The sequence below is a fragment of the Ceratotherium simum genome, chromosome 22, assembly GCF_057802395.1.
Source record: "Ceratotherium simum simum isolate JZ-2026a chromosome 22, ASM5780239v1, whole genome shotgun sequence".
NCBI lineage: Eukaryota > Metazoa > Chordata > Mammalia > Perissodactyla > Rhinocerotidae > Ceratotherium > Ceratotherium simum.
This window is the reverse complement of record NC_141921.1, coordinates 12116657-12138161: the sequence shown is the minus strand read 5'-3', so window position 1 is coordinate 12138161 and position 21505 is coordinate 12116657. Positions and strand designations below refer to the sequence as shown.

Here is a 21505-nt window from a genome sequence, read left to right as displayed (position 1 = left end):
CCACCTGGTTTCTCTTCAGCTGAGTCCTGTCTCCTCTGTTATCCGTGACTTTGAGGCTGCTGTCTCCGCCCCGTGGAGCTCAGCCCAGCCTGGGCTGCTGCTGGATACAAGGCGTGGCCGGGGGTAGGAGCTGGCAGGGTGCCTGGGTCCAGAGCATAAGGGAACCCCAGGGCAGCAGGAGGCAGACCAGAGCCAGGGCAGCTGCGTCTCCAGCCATGGCGCCCGTCTTGCTCTCCTTGAGTCTGTCTCGCCTGGGCCTCTGGGCTTTTGGATTGATCTTGGTCTTAGGCTTCCTCAAGCTCCTTAGAGTGCTGCTGCGGAGGCAGAAGCTGGCCAGGGCTATGGACAGCTTCCCAGGGCCTCCCACCCACTGGCTCTTTGGGCATGCCCTCGAGGTACGTTTTGGGGAGGGAGGGGTAGAGAAAGAAAACGGCCTCCTCTCCTTCAGAGAATCCAGCCTAATCTCCTGGCACCTTGGAGGGAGACCCTACGCTTGGGCGTGGGGATGATGTCCTGGGAGCCATGGTTCCCAGTCAGCTTTCCCACCGATCTCCCCCTCACTCCTGCCTTCCAGCTGGCCTCAGATGGGGGCACTTCAAAGTTGGGGCCCAAGCAGGCCACAGACTCCTTCCCATCATTTTGAGGCCCAAGGCTTAGACAAAGCTCTGCTAAAGCCTCAGTCAGAGAGTTGGGGAGAAAGCCCTGGACAGTCTGATAGAACTAGGCAGTCTTGTTTAGAGGGTAACCAGCACCTCCTTTGTTCTGCGCAGTGGAAAGATTTCCATTTTTAACCCAGAAAATGCGAATGGAGGCAGAGATAAGGGCTGTCACCTGAGAGACATCCTGGAGCATCTAAGCAGTTGGTGCCCCCAAAGGTGGGCTGGCTCAGGAGCCGTGGTATTTTCCTGGGTTCAGATCCTGGCTTGTCCTCCCCAGTTATCTCAGGGTAGTGGGGTCCACATTAGCACCCATTGTCAGGAACACCTCTTATCTCCCTACCATAATGGGGATCTGGACTAGAGGTTTCTGAACACAGGGCAAGGGACACCTGGAGGAATCAACTGGGAGAAGCAGATTCCTTGGCCCCCAGCCCCTGGAGATCCTAATTAGCATATTGGAACTAGGAGTCTGAATTTAAAAACCTCCCCAAGTGTTTTGATCTGCAGCCAGGTTTGGGAACTCAGAGATTAAGGCTCAGAAGGAGGCATAATGACTTCTTCTATCTCCTGAGTACACTTTTCCATTCACAGTCAAGGGAATTGCCTCTCCTCCATGATTGACGCTGGGAATGAGCTTGACCTCCAGATGAGGACTGCTCAGGCTTATTCTTGCCCCTACAAATAACACCCTCTCAGGATGGCCTAGACACCTACATGCATCCTGGAGATACCTAGGAAAGGAAAGGATGGGTCAGGGAGATGAATCAGACCCAGGCCCTGCTCTCAAGGAGCTTGCTATCTAGAGGAGAAAACAGACACCAGAGCCTTCCCTGCCTCATGCTGGGTGTGGTATCTAACTAGGATTTAGCATCAGCCCCATGCTCTGTATCTCAGCACTTGTGCCATTGGGTTGTCATCTTCTGTTTACTGGTTCATCTTCCCCACTAGACCTGGGAGATGAAGATCTGGTCAGATTCATCCCTGTACCCTCAGGGTCCAGCACAAAGCCTGACATGGAGCAGGCATCACCAAATGAACCAAAAATGAAGGTAGGGAGGGGAATTGATGGAGGAGACAGAGTGATGGAGAAGACAAGTGGAGGGACCAGAAGGAGTTTGGGAGAGGCTTTGCTAAGTCCACAAGGAGGTCATGGGAAAGTTGAAGTCTAACCCTGATGGGGGTATGAGAGGCATTTAAGGAGATCAATCCCTCTCCTATCGTGTTCTCTCCACTTCTCCATCAAGGCTATGTTTGCCCTCAGCCAGTGGGCTTCCCTAGGACAGGGACCTTGTTCACCCTCCTGTGTCAGAACTGGCTGTCCCCTTTCCTGCAAATGCCCCTGCCTCCCACCTTGAGAGTGTGTAGAGGGCCTGGAACACAGCGTAGCTCTGGCTTCTTGGCTCTATAACACAGTATCTGAAAGGTCCTGGTGCCAAAAATGGCTGGCAGGGCTGTAGGAGTGTTTGCTCGTGGGTGCTACAAAGGTTTCCCAGTTACCTTGGCAGCCCCAACACCTCTGCATTCCTCCAGGGCTTGGCACTTCTGCTCTCAGTCAGAGAGAAATGAGCCTGAGACTGAGAAATGGGGAGGGAGGGAGGGGATTATTTTTTCTAACGTAAAGACAAGGAAACTGAGGTTCAGAAAGGCAAGGTATTTGCCTATGTCCGTGTAGTAGCTCGAGAATTAAGTCAAGGCTGGGCCCAAGACTTGTGCCTTTTCATTTAGGACATGATAAGTCCATACAAAGTGACCGCAAATTTGATTCCTAGGCCTGGCGATGATGGAAGTAGGATGGGGAGGAGGAGGACTGGCGGTGGAAGGAAGGGCCTGGGGCGGGGAAGAGCTGCCCATCAGGATTAACTTTTCCCTTCTAGTCTCCAGTTACAGTCCAGAGGCCCTGGAAACATGTACTTGTCATCCTCCTCAATTCTCAGAATGTGTCCACTTGAGGCAGGGTCATGTCCTATTCTTCCAGGGTCCCCCTCACTACACTCTGCGGCCCAGGGAAGACTTTGCACATAGGAGGTGCTCAGCCTTATTGTTGGCCTGAGGTTGGGGCCCCTGGCAGGGACCCACGAATCTGACCTGTGTGTGTGTCTGTGTGTGTGTGTGTTGGGGGGCTGGTAGGAGGGGGGAATGCCAGATGCAAGCCCAGGAAAGGTGATCCCCTGAGACGGCATAGGCCTCTTCCCTGGCCTTGCTCATCGCTGGGATGGTTCCCATGACCTTGTGCTGTGTAGTGAAGAGCCCTGGTCTGGGGCTGTGGCTCATTTTCATTCAGCAGACATTGATCATGGGCCTTCACTGTGCTTCCTCTCTGGGCTTCCCTTTCCTTGTCAATAACATGGAGATAAGCCTTTTTACCTTACTGGGTTAGAAGAGGATCAGAAGGGATCAAGTACAGGTACTTTGCAAACTGCTGGGCAGATAGATGTCAGGTGTTAAATCATTATAGAGGTCTTCTTGCTACAAAACACCCCGAGACATTTGCTTCCTTCTTCCTCTTCCTTCTTCCCAAATCAACCAAGTCTTTGGGAGGTCTCTCTTTTCGCAATCAACTAGCATTCTCTGATCAATAACTCCGGGTCTGGCCCTATGTTGAAGCCAGAGGATGAAGAAACAAGACTAGAGGTGGCCCTAGAAGACCCCAGTCTGTAGGAGAGACATAACACAGCACAGTGTTCCAGATCCTTGGGCCCAGGGAGGGGATGCTGAGGTGAGTCCTAAGAGATCTGGAAGTAGCAGCCTGTGGAAGTGCAGAAGGAAGGGTGGAAGACACTACCTGCACAAAGGCACAGAGGCTGGAAAGAATGTTGCGTGTTTAGGAAATAAGTTTGTTCAACAAATATTTGTTTCTGGAGGTCTAGTGTATGCCTATGTTAGTAGCTCTGCACTTCTTGAGTGGTGAGAGGGAGGACAGAATGGAGAGGATGAAGCTGGAAGTGGGTAGGGGCAGATCACATAGGACCTTGTAGGCCATGATAGAAGGCTTTACTTTATTCTGAGGACAATGGGGGACCATTGAAGGAATTCAGACAATGAAGTAACAGCTCAAACTTGTGTGGTAGAAAGATAACTTTGGCTTTGGGGTGGTGACTAGATTGACAGAGACTACAGATGAGTCAGGAAGACCAGGGCAGAGGCTGAGGCAATGATCCAGGCAGAGATTGGTGGAGTGAGCCTGTGAGGTGGAGAGAAATGAGAGGCAGAACAGGCTGTCTTGGCATCGTGGGCATGGGAAAGGGAGGCAGTAAGGCCCCCACCACAGCCAGATGTGAGGGTGTCAGTGAGGCCTCCTTTATGCGCTAGGAAAATGGGGGCACAAGATTGCCCTGGGGGCTTTGTTAAACTGTGGCATCAATGTAGCTGATCACAGCAGAGTTGGCAAAGTCACTGAAAGAGGGATAAGGACCCCTTGAGCCACAAGACTGGATTGTAACCAGGAGGAATGAATTTCTACGTCTAAGTGCAAACATGTGGGGATCTGAGACCCAGGAAGAGGAGGCTCAGGAGCTGGCAGCACTTGTCAGTGTCTGGGCACAGGAGCCATGAGTTCTGGATTTGCAGAGTTTCATGGCAGGACCTTCCTGTGGGAACTGCTACATCTTGCTCTCTTAGTTCTGGTTTGTGGCTTCCAAAGTAATAGTCACTTCTGGACCTGCAGGAGAGAGGGACATCCTCCACAGGGCAGCCCCCTTGGTATTGCTATAAATTATGGGGAAAACTCCAGTCCATGATTCTGGCTGGTATCAAGGTGGACGGTGGTTCCATTCCTAGGTACGAGAGGAGGGGCAGATTTGGGGGGCAAACATGCTGTGTTCATGTTTGGAAATGCTGGGTCTGAGGGGGTCCTGGAGGATGTCATACAGAGGTGTTCAGGAGGTGGTTGGTCATGTTTCTGGAGCTCAGGAGAAAGATAAACTGGGATGAGCTGTTGATTTAGGAACCAGTGTCAGGTAGATGGCAAAGGAAGCCACGGGAGCTGTGAGAGCCTACAGGGAGGAGGTGCAGCATGGGAAGAGGCCAAGGGCTGGATTTTGAGGAGCCTCAGTCTTTCATTGACAAATGTTGGGTGAGGAGCTCCTGAGAAGGGGCATCAGAAGAGATGGGAAGACATCTAGGAGAGAGTTCAAGAAAGAGAGGGCAATCAACTGTGTCATGGCAGCTGGAAGTCCTCTGGGCTTACCACCAAGGAGGGTGCTGGTCCCCTTAGGAGGGGCAGTGTCAGAGAGGTGGGAGTCAAGGAGGGAGGAAGTGGAAACTGAGGAGTCAGCTCTTTTGAGAAGTTAGGTTATGAAAGGAGGAGGAAATAGGGTGTTAGCTAGAGGAGGAAGTAGAACCAAGGGAGATTTTATTTTGTTTTTTAAGTGGGAGAGACATGAGCCTGTTTTAAATGCAGTTGGGAAGGAGCCAATAGAGAGGGTGGGGTTTGTGATATGGGAGAGAGAGGGACTGTTAGATGGGAGAGGCACCTGAGGGCAGGGCTGGAATCCAAAGGGATTGGCCTTGGACAGGCCCTGGATGCCTCCTCTACTGGAACTGCAGGGAAAGTGGGGAGGCTGGGTGACTGCAGGTGGTTCTTCAGGTCTGGTGGCTGACTTTTAGGGACTTTTTATCTAATGGCTTCTATTTTATATGTGAAGTTGAGCAAGGCTAATTTTCTGGGAGCAAGGAGCAGAGAGGTGGAGGGGACAGTTGAAGATAGAGAAGGTTTTGAGGAGCAGATTTTGGCCAATGCTACAGGGCTTTCTAGACGGTGTTTCTACTGATCTTTGCTCAAATGTCACCTCAGAGGGCCTTCCCTGACCCTCCCAACCCCTGTCTACAGTAGCAGCCCTGACCTTATCCTGCTGTATTTTTTTTCTCGAGTTGTCACTACCTGAAATTATATTACTGGTGTATTTGATACTTGCCTACTTCATTTCCCTCCACCTGGAATGTAAGCTTGGGGAGGGCAGGGCCTTGTCTCGTTCCCACTGTGCCCCCAGAAACTAGTACCGTGCCTGGTATTGAGAGTGAGTGCTCCACACCCATTTGTTGAATGAACCCTGGGGACCCAACTCGGGGCAGCAAAGCCACTCACACAGGGTGAGGACCAATGTCTGCAGCCCCCTGGACTCTTGGGCACTTCTTGGGCCCCTGCCCTCCTGTCTTCTTAGGTGTTTGGATGCTTCCCTGTGCTCCCTCTCCAACCTAGTCATCGCTGGGGCTGAGTTGATCTTTGGTGCTGACAACAGGGAGGGTTGGGGGCAGAGCATACGCTTTGGAACTGAAAGACCTGGATGTGAAAGTTGTGTGACTTTGGGCAAGGCCCATCAACCTTCAAAAACAGAAACCAGTTTAAGAGGGAAGAGAGTCCATAATTGTGAGTCTTTGTGGTCAGGATGTCTGTTTTTCTGTTAGCCTTACAGTTGTTTGGAAGACAGTATTCATTTGGCCCAGTCCAAAGATCTGGCCCAGTTTAAACGTTCAAGGAGTAAGAAGTGCAGGCAGTTCCTCTGAAACGGCTGCTCCTGCTCTATTTTATTTTATTTTATTTATTTATTTTTTTTTTACAATTAGAAAAAAATTTTAATTGCAGTAACATTCGTTTATAACACTATACAAATTTCAGGTGTACATCATCATATTTCGATTTCTGTGTAGATTACATCGTGTTCACCACCCAAAGACTAATTACAATCCATCACCACACACATGTGCCTAATCATCCCTTTAGCCCTCCTCCCTCCTCCATCCCCTCTGGTAACTACCAATCCATCTCTGTCTCTATGTGTTTGTTTGTTGTTGTTTTTATCTTCTATTTATGACAACAGGGGTGGACCTTGAGGGTATTATGCTAAGCGAAATAAGTCAGAGGGAGAAAGTCAAATACCATATGATCCTGCTCTATTTTAAAATGGCTCCACCTATGTCAACTTTTCACGCCACCATCACTTCCTAGGCAATGTGTGTGGCTAGGGGAATCGTGGTGACTCATGTCGATCTCACCCAAAGTCCCTATGCTCCTTCTATTGAGCCAGGGGTTCCTTCTGTGTGTTGTCTGTTCACACATGTTCACGTGTTCTCAAGTACATTTGTAGTAACACACTTGTTTCTGAAAAAAAGGCCGGAGGATGCAGCCACCTATTTGTCACTCTGTTGTGGGGGGAGTTACTTCTCTGCTCCTTGGGGCATTACACATTAGATCCCCTCCCTCCAGGCTCTCCATGGCTCTCTGATCAACCCCATAATTGGATCCCCAAAGAGTTTGTGTCAGTTGAGTCCATTTTTTTCACTAATTTTTATGGGTATTTCAGAGATGCTGCCTCTTCTCAATTTTAGTTCGCTCTTCCTGGCGGGCACTCCTAACCCTTTAGTTTTGAATACACAGCTTTGCTGTCCTTGACACTGGCTGGGCCCCATGCATACCCCAAGTGCTGACCAATCTCGTGTGTGGGGGGCAGTGCCCACTGGTGGGGGAGACGACTGAGACTAGAGCCCTCAAGGGCCCCTGAGGATGTCCATTGTGGAGGAGAGCAGACCTGGGAGGATCTGGCTCCTACTCTCAATTCCTGCAGGACTTCCCTGGGCAGTGGGAGCCTGTGTGGCCCCAGAGATAGAGTGCAGACTCATGGGGTAGGCCGCAGGCAGGTGGCTTTCCATTCAGTGACCAAGAAGTCTTTGGAAGAAAAGAGACAGTCCAAAGATGGCTGGGCTGTTTGAAAAGCAGTAATTTTCCTGTCACCAGAGATGTTTGAGCTCTTGGGGCAGGATTCACACAGGGTCAAGGTGCTGGGCCCGGCTACCCTGGGTACTGAGATTGGAGATCAGCATGACCTGCCTGGAGGGAGCCCCACCATGTTGGCGAAGAGGAAAGCCCTGCCTTCTCCCCTCCCTAACCGTCTGTTTTTCTGAACTCCCATCCCCATCTTGAGCAGATTTATTTTTGTTCTCAAGCAGCCTTCCTGGGAGAACTGTGGCTGCAGCTGACTGGCTGAGCAGGTAGCTTGTTTCTTGAAGACTGGCCAACTGAGCTTCAGAGCAACTGGCTGCTGGCCTGGGAAGGCTTGTCAACAGGGGAGGCAGCAAAAGAGCCTCAGTCAGGATTGTAGTCGGCCCGACTCAGGCGAGACAGTTCCCTGTGGTCTATGGGCTGCACTGTTCCCACCTATAAAGATGGAATGTGGTTCCACTAGGCGATGTTGAAGTCTCTTTCAGATCTGATTCTCAGAGCAAAGCTTACTTGGACTGTGGGGCAGCAGAAAGGAGGGTAGTGACTTATGCTTGCTCTTGCCAGTCCCTCCTGTTGTGTGTTCTTGGTGAGGTCAACGAGGAGTGCAACTGTGAGGGTGAGAGGGTGTGGCTGGGTAGCTGGGCTCAGTGAATTACCTCCATGCCTGGCTCTTTCCCTACTTCCTTCCTCCTGGAGAAGAACAAGCTAGCCCACCCTCAGGGCCTTGTAGAGGTGCAATCTCATGGCATCTGAGGACGAGTATGAGGCATCCAGTTGTGTAACCCAGAGGAGCTGGCCAAGCAGCCATGTCTGCCTCAGGGAGGACGCCCCAGCCCTCTTGGGGCTAGTGGGGCCAGGTGTTAGAGAGCTATGCTCACTCCTAGCAGGTTCTTGGGGCAATAAGGGCACAGGAGAAAGCTGGGAACAGGGAGGCAGGGGCCAGCTCAGGCTGTGAACATGAGGTCAGCATGTTCCTGTCAGGTCTCCTGTCCCAGGTGGGGATGCTGCAGAGAGGCACACTCATGGCTGATGAGGAGAGAAGTAGAGCTCAGATGAACCAGATCAGCCAAGGGCTCCTTCCAACCCTCAGATCCTGTGAGTCTGGCTTCTCTGTGACTTAAGCCTCTCCCTGCCCCCCATCCAACAGGGCTCCCTGGACCTGGGAGGAATGGAGAGAAGGGGAGTAGCCATGGTGATCAGAAAGTTGGCATGGAAAATCCAAGAGGGTAGATGGAAAAATAAGAGAGACACTGGGGGAAGGGGGCATTTCCAAGGACACCAGCCAGGAAGGAGGTAGGAAAGGAGTCAGGGACACCAGAAGGTTCCCTCTCACCAGTGGATGGAGATGAGTTTCATCACTCTGTGCGCTTTTTGACACTGTGTGCCCAAGGGCAGTGAAAACTCTTACAACCCCGTGGGTTGAACTCAGGATGCTGAGTTCAGAGGCAGCGAGGGAGGGATCTGTGGGGAGATTGCACAGGCCTCTGCAGAGGGCCTGGGCAGAGAGGAACCTCAGAGCAGGCACAGATGGGTGGAAACCAAAGTAGGCAGGCACAAACCCCAGGGCCCTTGGGGGAAGTGGCTTGGGTCACACAAGGATCCCTGGGGGCTACGTTATCAGATGCTCTGTGTTCTTCTTCAAGGCTGTTTCCTGGAACATACAACTTGGATTAGTTGAGCGGCTGAGGACTATGAAAGGGAACTTTACAGGGAGGAAAAGTAGGACCAGCACTTGCACAGACCTCAACATGAATGGCACACCTGGGATAGTGCACTGCACAATTTATGCAACTGAACACGCAGCCCTGACAGGCTTCAATGTGCAGAAGAGACTGTGGGGCTCTAACCCAAGTTAGAGCACTACTAACCTACAAGCAATGGGCAAGTCAGTTCACATCTCTGACCCTCAGTTTTCTCATCTGTAAAATGAGAGTAATATCTGTTCCGCATTAGGTGCGTGAGGCAATCTGTGAATTCACTCACACAGTACCTGGCACATAGTGGATACTCAATACATACCTGCCCCCTCCATGCCCTGTGTGGAGAGACAGAAAGTGGAAACAAGTGGTGAATCTGGACATGAGCCAGAGCAGGCAGGCTAGAGCCTGCTGGAAAAAAAAACAGATGTCTGCAATGCTGCTTACACACAGGAAGTGCTGGTGGTGGCCACCACAGGGACTGTGTCCGTGGCCCTGTGCTGAGCTCCACAGTGCCCTGTTGATGCCACTGATGTGATCCGTGCAATCGGGAAACTCATAGCCCAGAGGTGGAGGCAGGGGTCCTGGGTGTGAATCCCAGCTTCATTGCGAATGAACCATGTGACCAAGCCTCCTTTCCTCATCTGTGACATGGGAATTATGATAGTGCCTCTTTTATAGGATTTTCTGAGGATTAAATGAAACAATTTGTGTAGCAGGATTAGCGCAGTGTCTGAACACATTAAATGGTTGATGAATGTCACTGTAAATAGTATTATTATTATTTTTTTGTGGATGCAAGCAACTATAACACCAAGCGGAATGTGGGTAAGGTACTAGCAGTGCTGGAGAGGTCCAGAAGAGGTAGAGATTTCGGTCATGGAGGACTGAGGAGGTTCCTGAAGAAGGGCGTTCAAGCTAGATGTCGAGGAATAGGCGGAATTTCACAGGCACCTTGGGTACAGGGTATACGAGGAGGAAGGAATGGTCTAAGCAAAGTCCCAGAGATGATGCCACACCCCAGGATGTCATCTTAGTTCTAACATTCACACTCACAAGGCTACCGCAGGCACAGTTAGCATCAGTCTACTCCGAGGATATGGGCAGCTTGCCAGCAAGGCAGTATCAGGCATTCCTCACCACATCCACACAGATATTGGCAATCCATGTCAGTGGGTGTGGGTCCATCTTGTCTTAGAATCCCCTGGCCCCACAGAATTCCAGTGTCTGCTAACAATCCCAGGGTTCCCGCAGGGGCCACGCACATTATAAGACTCACCACACGCAGGGAAGCCCAAAGCATAGTGTCTTGATTATAGTTCATTCATGGTTCTCCCCAGTTCAGATGTTATTTACCAGCCAGTGTCCATTTTTGCCATAGCCATGTTGCCTACTGTCAACTTAAGAATCAAATTTGCCTCTTATTTTATCCTTACATATTTTATCCTCGAAAGGAGTTTATTTGGGCATAGACAAAAGAATTGTAATTTGGGATGTGCATGCTATGGTAAACCATAAGCAAATCCAGAAAACAAAGGAGGGGAGCTGCTTTTACAGAGAAAAAGGGGGAGTAGGGAGGCGCTGTTCTAAAGGAAATTCCATTGGGGAAAAGTAACAGTTCAGGGTGGCAATGGCTTCTCATTGGCTGAGCTGCAGCATTTCTCGTTGGCTGGGCTGTTGCCAGGTGGAGAGAGAAATCTTCCTTCAACAGTAAAGTAGTTTTGCTTCTGTCCAGGATGCAAATATCTGTCCCTTCCTGTCTGGTGTAATTGACGATATAGGATAGGGTGTGCGAGCTCCCCCTACAGGCCCTCCTGACTCCAACTTAATGAAGGTTTCGTTCATTAATTTCCACACCAGCAACATGGTGAACATTCTACAGTTATCAGGTTTCCTGGGAGACAGAGTTGGAGAGTGTAACCCAAGGTCAGCCTCCCAGGTGACGGGGGACACGGTTTGGGTAATCCTTTGCCCATGGGTGGAAGTATCTCAGGGCGTGTTCCGAGCACATTCTCTAGTGCAATTTGGGGGATTCGGGATAGGATATGGCAGGAGATGCAGGGATGAGGCTCGGAGGAAGGTGTTGGGGAAAGGGAGGCTTGAAGGGGAGGGAACTACTCATAGAGGGCTTGGTTTGTGCAGGATGCAGCGCTAGGTGCTTTCATGAATTATGTCAGTTAAGGGCCTTGAATGCCACACGACCTCAACTAAACACACATGCTTCGTGACTTCATTAATGTCAAAGCAATCCTATAAGCTAAGTGTTGTCATCCAATTTTACAGATAAGGAGAGTAAGATTCAGAGACCCAAAAGAAATTCCCTGAGTTCACACATCTAAAAAGTAGGGGAAATCGATATTCAAACCCAGATCTGTCAAGCCCCAAAGACTGCGGGCCACGGAGGCAACATTCCTTGGTTCCCATCCCAGCTCCCTTACAAGCTGTGCGGTCCTTGGCAAGCAACCTCTGATCTCTATACCTTAGGCTCCTCTTCCCTAAACCTGGACTTCACAGAGCTGTTGTGAGGATTTGACGAGGTCAAGATGTCAGGTGCTTAGACGAAGGCCTGGCACACAACGAGTGCTTCATAAAGATGAGCTACACCTCCTCCCAAACTACGGAGCTCAGACTTTATTCTGAGGCCCATGGGCAGGCCACTGAGGAGTTTTAACTGTGTCTCTGAGAGACTCACTCAAAATAGGGAAAAATGGACAAACGCGTAATGGTACATTCCTGGGGTGGAATACTGTGCAATTGTTAAAAATATTGAGGGACAGTTAACTGCACTAGTTTGAGAAGAAGGACAAGATATGTTACATGAAAAACAGAAGGTTTTGGAAAAGTATTTATTGCAAACTCGATTTACATAAAATGCCACTGGGTGAGTACATGTGCTAGAAAACTCACAAAGAGCACACACCACCCTCTGGGTGATCCCTCCAACCTCATCTCAGGCCACTGCCCCACCAAGTGGCAGCTCCTGGAAGACACCATGCTCTTTCCTACCCCAGAGCCTCTGTGCTTGCTGTTCCCTAACCAGGCATGGTTCCCCCTTACTCTTCAGCCAGCCAGCTCATCATCTTTCGAGTTTCACCTGAAATGTTGTCTCCAATAGGAGGCCATCCCGGATCATGTGATCTCAGCAGGTCTCCCTGTTGGTCTGTCTCGTAGCACAGTGTTTATTTCTTTCTTCACACTTACTACTGTCTATAATCCTTTTACTTAATTGCTTACTTTTGTATTATCAGTTTTCCCCATAGAATGAAAGGGCGGGACCATGTCTGCCTCATTCCCCTGAGACATTGAGACAGTGCCCTGCACATAGTAGGTGCTCAATAAAAATGTGTTGAATGACTCAACAGAGCTGGAATCGAGGTGACTTGTGTATTGTACAACAAGCTGGTATTACCTTTCTAGTGAAAAAGCTTCAATGCTGAAAAGAAAACTCTTTCTGGCTGCAGTGTAGACAGAGGGTTGGTGGCAGGCACCAGATGGAAGCAGGATGGCCAGTTTGGGGTTGATGAGCTAAGCCAGGTGCAATAAGAGGGTAGCTTGGACTTAAATCAGTGGCTCTGGGCTGGAGAGGTGATTGAACTCAGTGATGTATAGGACTGGGTGACTGCCTGGGAGGGGAGTGAAGGAGGAGGGAAGGATGCTGGAGGCCTGCCTGGGCAGCCTCCCCTCTTCCCTGCTCAAGGTCTTGGGGCCTGGCTGGTGACACTGGGTTCCTGAGCGGCCTGGTCTGCTGCTGTCCTTTCAGATCCAGCAGACGGGGAGCCTGGACAAGGTGGTGTCCTGGGCCCACCAGTTCCCGTATGCCCACCCACTCTGGCTGGGACAGTTCCTTGGCTTCCTGAACATCTATGAGCCTGACTATGCCAAAGCTGTGTACAGCCGAGGGGGTGAGTGCTCCTGGGAGATGGCAGAGCTTCCTGAGAACAAAGGGCACAGGGCACCATGTGGGGAGGAGTCCTGGGCCTGCCCCCTAAGTCTGGACAGCTGAGGTCCCCATCCTATTTATCAGCAAGCTCCTCTGGGATCCCCCGGTGTCACCTGGCCTGATTTTCTCTTCGTCCTGCAGACCCTAAGGCCCCGGATGTGTATGACTTCTTGCTCCAGTGGATTGGTGAGTGGGCACCCGCCTTCCCATCCTAGACCTTTGGTGCTGGGTGACCAGGATCCTTCTCTGACTGCTAAGTCAGTTATCCCATCAACTGGACCACCTGCCCCCCCCAGTGCCTCTCCAAATCTCAGCTGCTCAGTGGGAGGACAAGGGAGGAGGCAGGAGAGCTCCTGGCTGGCAGGGGAAGCAGGGTCCAGGTATCTTCTCCTGCCAGGTGTGTCCTCTTCCCTGGACAGGCAGGGCAAGGGCTCTGAAAATGTGTGAGTGTGCAGAGCAGCTTCCTGCAGGAGGTGGCACTGGAATTGATCCAAGGAGATTTTATGGGTTTTGCTGGCCAGGGCAGGGCCTGAGGAAATGTGGGTGGTAGGACCAAGGCAGGTGTCACAGAGGCTGTGAGGCTGTCTGGGTGGCTGGAAGGCAGAGCTGGGTAGGGATATGAGGCTGGGCAGGAGGGCTGGGGTAGGGTTGTGTGGGGTGGGGTATGCTTGTCCCCAGGCTGCCTGGGGTGGGGCAGGATTGTGTGGACTGACCGGCCCTCCCTCTCCCATCCTTTCCGCAGGGAAAGGCCTGCTGCTCCTCGAGGGGCCCAAGTGGTTCCAGCACCGCAAGCTGCTCATGCCTGGGTTCCATTATGATGTGCTGAAGCCCTATGTGGCCGTGTTCGCTGACTCCACGTGTGCCATGCTGGTGAGCAGCCCTGCCAGGCTCCTGGAGGCTGTGGCTGCCGGCCAGCCCCTCCCTACCCCCAGTTTTCCCTGGAGGAGGGCAGTGAGGAGAATCGATGAGGCCCAAGGCCCCCTTCCGCCTGCAAGAGCAGTGCTGAGCCTTCTGCGCCTGACACCTGCTGCCTGCTGGTGCTGACCGGGTGCTGAAGGCCCGAGGGGCCAGGCAGCCCTGGTCCTTGTCTCCACCAGGAGACACAGCCCTCCCTTACAGACCAAAGTGTCTTTGTGGGGCCTCAATAAGGCTCCTTCTGTAGCAGAGTTGAGGGCTCCCTGCATTTGAGGGTGTTAGGAAGGCCTTTCACATCTAAAAAATGTATCCTCATTCTCAGCCCACCTCAACTGCCTAAAATACCGCCATTGGCAACTCATCTCTAAAAGGGATGCCAGGTGTCAGGGGTCAGGATCAGGGTCTCAGGGCTGATAATCCCCAGAGCTTACCCAGGCTAGTATCTTCCCTTGCAGGAAACTCCTCCCCAGCATGACTGCAAGGCCTGACTTACACACAGACTGTGCTGGGGAGCTCACCCCGCCTTGGGTCTCCTCTTCCCTTATGTGCAGGATTCCCTGGCTGGGAGAGAGTGTCTGTGTGCGCTGTGCAGGGCCTCTCTTTTGGTCTTGCCCTCTGGGCCTGAAGCCCCTACGCGCCTACAACCCCCACACTCCAGCAGGATGGAGGCCAGGCCAAGGACTGGGGGTGCATGGGGGGAGGACAGGCTGTGGGTTCTGGAGGACAGGGGTGGGGCACCCAGTCCGGCCCGCCCCCCACGTTACCTTCCATCTCTGGGCTCTAGGACAAGTGGGAGGAGAAGGCTCGGGAGGATAAGAGCTTTGACATCTTCTGCGACGTGGGCCACATGGCGCTGGACACGCTCATGAAGTGCACCTTCGGAAAAGCAGATGGTGGCCTGAGTCACAGGTCAGGGGGCACTCGGGCTGACCACACTGTCCACCCCGTCCAGCCCAGAGGGGAGACTTGGCAGGACTCCTGGGTCCTGGGCTGAGAGGAGATAGGTCCTGCCCTAGGGAGCTGCAGCTCAGGGGGAGCCGGGCCCTGCCCACAGCGGGAGACAGATGCTGGCTTTAGCGGGGAGGCTTAGGGACAGGGAGAGGAAGGGCGGAAGGCGCGGCGGTCGGGGTGGACTCTGGAGTGCAGCTGCTCGGGCTCTGCTGGAGGTCGGTGTCAGCCCCCACATCTCTGCTGTGCAGGGACAGTAGCTACTACCGGGCGGTCAGTGAGCTCACTCTGCTGACGCAGCAGCGCATGGAGTCCTTCCAGTACCACAACGACTTCATCTACTGGCTCACTCCCCACGGCCGCCGCTTCCTGCGGGCCTGCCAGGTGGCCCACGACCACACAGGTGGGCCTTCGCCCAGGGCCCACCCACAGGCAGCCCGGCTTCTGGTCCAGCTCCTCCCGGCCCCTCTGGGGTCCCTCCCACTGCAGGAGCTCGGTTCCCGTAGGGCAGAGGATGGGTCCCCAGGCAGCGACACCCTGTGCTCTGGCCCAGACCAGGTCATCAGGGAACGGAAGACAGCCCTGCAGGACGAGAAAGAGCGGGAGAAGATCCGGAACCGCAGGCACCTGGACTTCCTGGACATTCTCCTGGGGGCTCCGGTGAGCGCACGCCCACCTGGGAACTGGCCCCACGGGGTCTGCAGACCATCTTCCCAGGAAAGGGATCACTGGACAGCAGCAGGGCTGTTAACCATTGTCCTCCTCTTTGCCCAGCAAACATGGCCTGTTCCTTGTCCCACAACACATATCAGCACAGGCTCAGAGGTGGGAAGGTGCCGGGTGTGGCTGGCTGTGGCGCTGGGGAGAGATGTCCTAGCAGGGAGGTTGGGTCACATGCACGAAGGCCTGTCGACCAGCTCTAGACTTCTAAGACTGGGAAGAATCTCAGCATCCCAGAATCTTAGAATCTTAGAGTTTCTGCATTCATTTATTCATTCACTCACTCATTCATTCATTCAGTTGATCCTTTATTCATTCATCCACAAACTCACTGAGCCCTACCCTGTGTCAGTTCCTGTGCTAGGGATCCAGAAGATGAGAAAGACTTGGCCCTTCCCTCTAGATGCTTGTAGTCTAGTGCAGAAGACAGGAGGTGGACGTTGACAAAGATCTCTTCCTCCACCAGGTCGCATTCTGTTTGTCAAGTGAGCAGAACTGACAGTCAGGACTGGGTAGGGTCACAGGTCACTTGGCCTGAGGGATCAGGGAAGGCTTCCTGGAATAGGAGGCATCCAAGCCGGGATTGGGAGAACAGATAGAAATCTGGGGGAAGGTTCTCACCCCTAGTCTGACAAGGAACTGTCCCTCCTTCCCTCGGGCCTTCGTGTGACAACTACTGTTATGGGTTCCTCTTGGTACCCACCTCAAATGCCTTGGGCCGTCTCGTTGTACCTCCGCTGACCCAGGATGAAGATGGGATCAAGCTGTCAGATGCAGACCTCCGGGCTGAGGTGGACACATTCATGTTTGAAGGCCATGACACCACCACCAGTGGCATCTCCTGGTTTCTCTACTGCATGGCCCTGTACCCCGAGCACCAGCAGCGTTGTCGGGAGGAGGTCCGCGAGATCCTCGAGGGCCGAGACTCCTTCCAGTGGTGAGTGAGGCTGCAGTCTGTCCTGCTCAGCCCCAGGGAAGGCCTGTGCCCGTGCTGTCTGCTGTCATCCTTGGATGACACAAGGCCACCCTGGAAACCAGGTGAGGGTGGTGGCAGCTCTCCTGTTCCCTCCGCTGAGTGGCTTTTTTGGGGAGCTGTGCATGGATGCACCCCTGAGCCCATTCTCCCACAAAGGAGCTTTTTCAGGTGTGAGTCATGAGAGAAGGTTGTCAATAGGAGGCTGATGTCCTGTGTGTTGACTCCATCAGATGGCAGAACCTGACTGCCCTGGTGGGTTCCTGGATAGAGCAGGGAGCTCTGGGAGAGAAACAGAGCTGGGAAAGCCAGGGGAATTGATCCCTCCACCTGCCTTTGGACGGTGGTCTGCAGCCTCCAGAATCCTCGGGGGAAGGAGAAAAGTCTGTTTCGAGACTCCATCACTGAAAATCTTTCGATTGTTCTCTGGGATTGAACTCATCAACACGAGACCAATTGGAGCTGACCTCTCTCTGCAGCATGATCTCTGGGAATCTCCCACAGGCTCTGCTCCCACCTCTGCTCTCACATCCCTCTCTCCCTGCCTCCTCCCCACAGGCCTTCACATCCCCTCTCTCTCTGTGCTCCACGAGGCCGGGACACAGCAGGGACATGGAATATGCTCAGTCGATGGGAGAAACTTCAGATTCACTTAGGGACACTGACCTGTAATTCCAGGGTCTAAGATTTGGAGGACGAGTCTTCACTACCCATTTATTGGTCAGATGTTGGAAGCCTCCCAGTGTGTCCAGCCATGTGTCAGGAGGTGTTGGGGGTGCGGGTGGGGAGAGGAGGAGGAGGAGCCAAGTTGCTGTCCCTGGGGAGTTTTTAGAGACAAATTCACATAACCAACAAGCTAGAGAAAACCACAGAATAGGTAAGATTGAGTGGCCCCATGTTGAGGGCAGAGGAATCAGAAGGCGTGGGGCTCGAGTTGGCTTTCTAAGGAGAGGTGAAACTCGGATAGGCAGAGGGAGAGAGACCCCGACCCTCCAGGGTGGGTAACAGTGTGAACACAGCCTGAGGCAGGGAGTTAAAATATTTATTTATTTTATTTTCACTTCATTCCATCTAGAACTTGAAGCAACTTAAAGGGCATTTATTTAATAAAATAGTAAAACACAAATGAAAAATGAGGACCAGGGGCAAGACCTTAGGGTTTGGGGCTCTGTCATAAAGTGCTACACAGAGTTATAGTTAGACTGCTCTGAGCTTCCTGGTGGCAAAAATGAAAAGAAAAACATAAATATATTTTTATCTGAGCTTGTCATTGTTCATACATTTATTACTTCATTTGACCAGTGTGTATCAGCCCCGTTCCAGCTCTACACGGGAAACCAAACAGGACCTAGAGAACTGTCCCTGTGGGGCTCCTGTGGGGCCCTGGGAGACACGGGAGTGACCTTGTTTGGATGCCTGGGTGCGCATACACCTCTAGGGTCCCGTGCTTTCCCTTCCTAGCAGTGAAGATGAGGGAGGGATGGAGAGGAGTGGAGCCAGAACCCCTGGGCCTGAGTGGCCACCCCATGTCCAGTCTGGCCTGGACACTTGGAGCGCTTGTGTCCCTCTGACTCTCGGGTGTGTGATGGAGGTGAAGGGGATGGTGGGGCTGGGGCCTGCCTTCCCGTGGGAGCCTGTGGCTCCGCAGACCCAGGAAGTCCTGGCTGTGTTGCTGGCAGGGATGATCTGGGCAAGATGACCTACCTGACCATGTGCATCAAGGAGAGCTTCCGCCTCTACCCGCCCGTGCCCCAGGTGTTCCGCCAGCTCAGCAAGCCTGTCAGCTTTGTGGATGGCCGCTCTCTGCCCGCAGGTGCATGGGGTGGATTTGGGGATGCTTCTCTGATACCCTCTGTGTCTTTGGCCAAATCTCTGCCCCAGTGGGGAAGAGCTCAGGCTTTGTGTTTGGCTGGTCCCAATCCTGGCTGCACAACGTATGGGTAAATCCTTCTAACCCTAAGCCTCTGTTTCCTCTTCTGTAAAATGGGAGTGAGAAAGTCCCTGCCTCACAAGGTTGTTGTCAGGATTAAAGAGACAATACTCATCAGGGCTGTCGTGTACCACCATGCGGGCTGTGCCCTGAACAACTTCAGTAGGCATCATTCACATAGACTATGATGCTGTGCAGTATACAACTTCTACAACCATGTGTGGTGGCTTCGTAAAGAGTGTTTAACTCTGTATCTGGCACATAGTAAGCACCCAATGAGTGGTAGCTGTTACTATTGATAGCACATTGTTACGAGTAATAACTTTCCTTGAGAGCGAGTTGATTGAAAGCAGAAAGTGAGTAACAGTCCTTGCCAGTCCCACCTTGTGGTGGGGTGGGTTCAGTCCCCCTTCTTTTCCCTTCCACAAACATCCATGCCAGGTGCTGTGTCCAGTGCTGGGGCTGCAGGAAGCAGGTGTGATGAGGATCAAAAGCCCATTGATGTGCTGAGGGTGGTCACGCAGTCTCCGTCACTGGCAGTGCTCAGGCAGGGCTGGTGCCCAGTTAGGCGACACTAGGGGATGCTGGTCCTCTGAGGAGGTGGGCCTGGCTGTCCCAGGACCACCTGGTCACCAGGCCTCTGCTCTGCCCACAGGCAGCCTGATCTCTCTGCACATCTACGCCCTCCATAGGAACAGCGCAGTGTGGCCTGACCCTGAGGTACCCCATCTCTGGGCCATGGGTCAGATGGGGTGGGAGGCTATGAGTGTCCCCCTCCCCCAGGACCTGGCAGGTATTGAAGCAAGGCCTGTCCCCTCAGGTCTTTGACCCCCTGCGCTTTTCCCCTGAGAATGCGGCCAGACGCCACCCCTATGCCTTCATACCCTTCTCCGCTGGACCCAGGTAAGGAGAGGCCCAACATCCCCAGGCCCTCAGGTACGGGCAGGTGAGGATGGAAGGTGTTGTGGGGAGGCACCATTTTGGGGCACTCTGTGATGAGGGGGCCATGCTGGGTTTGTGGTGATCCAAACGCAGGGTACGTTCCATATTCAAGTCCCTGGTGGGTGGTGGGGTGGGTGAGTCATTCAAAGAGGGACCTCCAAGCCTGATTCACCCCTGTGAATCTACCTGGTCTGGGACCCTCACCACACTCCCAGGATCTGGTTCCTAAGCCCAGGTCAATCAATCGATCAGCCAATTGTTCACCCCAAAATAATTATTGGTTTTGTTGGCCACTGAGGTCACTGGGTCCCTCACTCTGTACACCCCACAGCCTGATGCCATTTTGTGCTGTCATCACAGGAACTGCATCGGGCAGCAGTTTGCCATGAATGAGATGAAAGTGGTCACGGCCCTCTGCTTGCTCCGCTTTGAGTTTGCCCTGGACCCCTCGCGACCACCCATTGCGATGCCCCAGCTGGTCCTGCGCTCCCGGAATGGCATCCACCTCCACCTGAAGCCGCTGGGTTCAGGCTCTGGGAAGTAGCTCTGCTGAGAGTAGGCCCCAGACAGCCCAGGCCGTGGCCTGACCCTGGGCACCGCCCTCCCCAGGCTGGATTGTGCAGTAGCTGTGGCTCCCTGCCCTCCGGAGGCTTGTCGATTAGAGGGGGAGTCGGCACCGGCATGGACAATCACCTCGAGGGCAGGGCCATGTGTGTCTATACATGCCTATCATGCATGTACTCTAGAGCTCACTCACTCCTTCCACAAACATATGGTGAGCACCTGCTTCCTGCTAGAATCTTCACTGATCTCCCACAATTGGCAGTCTTCCTAAAATGTAGCAGAAACTTACATCCAGCCTGAGTGACACGGTGCACGCAATAGAAGCTGTGCCTCGGGATTCACGGTTGTGGCCAGACACTCACCCACTCCATGTCACAGAGGGATGGCTTTGGGGCTGTGCCTTCACTGAGAGGTGTTTCTTTGTTTCACTTTTGTGTGTGTCTTTGGAGTATAACAGGAATAAGTAAAAATTGCCTAAACCAGAAATGTCCAGAACAATGAATTTCTAAAGCTAACTCCCAGGTAACCACTGCCAAGGTCAAGGAATATGGAATATGGTTCCTTGGGTGTGTCTTCTGCCCCTCCTGTGATGGGTTTTTGCGGCACTCCTGCCATCGTCAGCGTCTGTGTCAGTTACCTCGTGCTCTGGGCGTTTGGACTTTCGCTGGGAAGGTGGCAGAGTGGTATCCGAGGGTCTTCCTGGAAGAGAGGGTGCTTGAATCAGGCCTTGAGGCAGGGTGAGGCACAAAGGTGCAAAGGAGAACTTTTGGGGAGCACTCAGATGGGGCCACATGCTGAATCAGAAATCCTTCCCCAGGAGTCCCTGCAGCAGCTGCCTGGTGGCTGGGGGCACACATGTCTCTAGGGTTCAGGTCTAAGGCCATTAGTGGACTCCAATCCAGGAATTAGACAGCTGTGGAAGGGAGGGCACTGGAGCCTGGGGGAGGGATGGGAGAGGGGAATTCTAGCTCTGGGACTTGGGGGTGTCTCCAGGTTACCCTAGAGATGCACCATCTGGAGACATCCTTCTTGCTATAGATCCTTCCTCTCTCAGAAGGCCACAGCCCTGGAAGTTTGGCCAGGGGCCACCTGCTCACTCCTGCAACGTCCTGTCAAGACCCAGACCCCCTTTCTGACCTGAGGCTGAGATGCAGAGGCTCCAGCCAGGGTGACCCCATGCCACCAACTACTCCCTCTGCCCTGGTCCTGAACAGGCCTTTCTCTGCACCAGTGAAGATATGGTTTCAAGAGCTATCACCAGGGAGCTGAGCCCAGAGGTCATAACCACCTCTGGCCCATGGGTGGTGCCCGAGTCTAAGAGGTGTCTACTTCCCTCATCTCTGGACTGTCAGGAGGCCTGTGAGTCAGGACTGGAGGGGTCATTAGTCCACTTCAATATTAAGGGACGGAAGTTGCCAAGATGCTCATCAGGCAGGAGCTTGAGCCGAGGTCTTCTGACTCTGGCCTCTTTTGACCAAGTCTCCATAGAGAGCGTTGATTCT

General features: G+C 52.9%; 1 protein-coding gene across 2 annotated transcripts; it reads left to right on the top strand.

Annotated features, from left to right (window-relative positions):
* Positions 1 to 215: 215 nt before the first annotated feature.
* Positions 216 to 20482, top strand: LOC101403985 (cytochrome P450 4B1). Of its 2 annotated transcripts, XM_004442051.3 has the most exons (12): positions 216 to 395; positions 12832 to 12973; positions 13153 to 13197; positions 13754 to 13881; positions 14711 to 14835; positions 15126 to 15277; positions 15428 to 15534; positions 16341 to 16531; positions 18247 to 18380; positions 19153 to 19217; positions 19318 to 19400; positions 19800 to 20482. In XM_004442051.3, the coding sequence occupies exons 1-12, from the start codon at positions 216 to 218 to the stop codon at positions 19981 to 19983; spliced, it is 1536 nt and encodes a 511-aa protein (XP_004442108.2). In that variant the 3' UTR covers positions 19984 to 20482. The 2 variants fall into 2 exon arrangements, with proteins under 2 accessions (XP_004442108.2, XP_087302117.1); XM_087445991.1 differs by lacking the exon at positions 13153 to 13197.
* The last annotated feature ends 1023 nt before the right edge of the window (positions 20483 to 21505 follow it).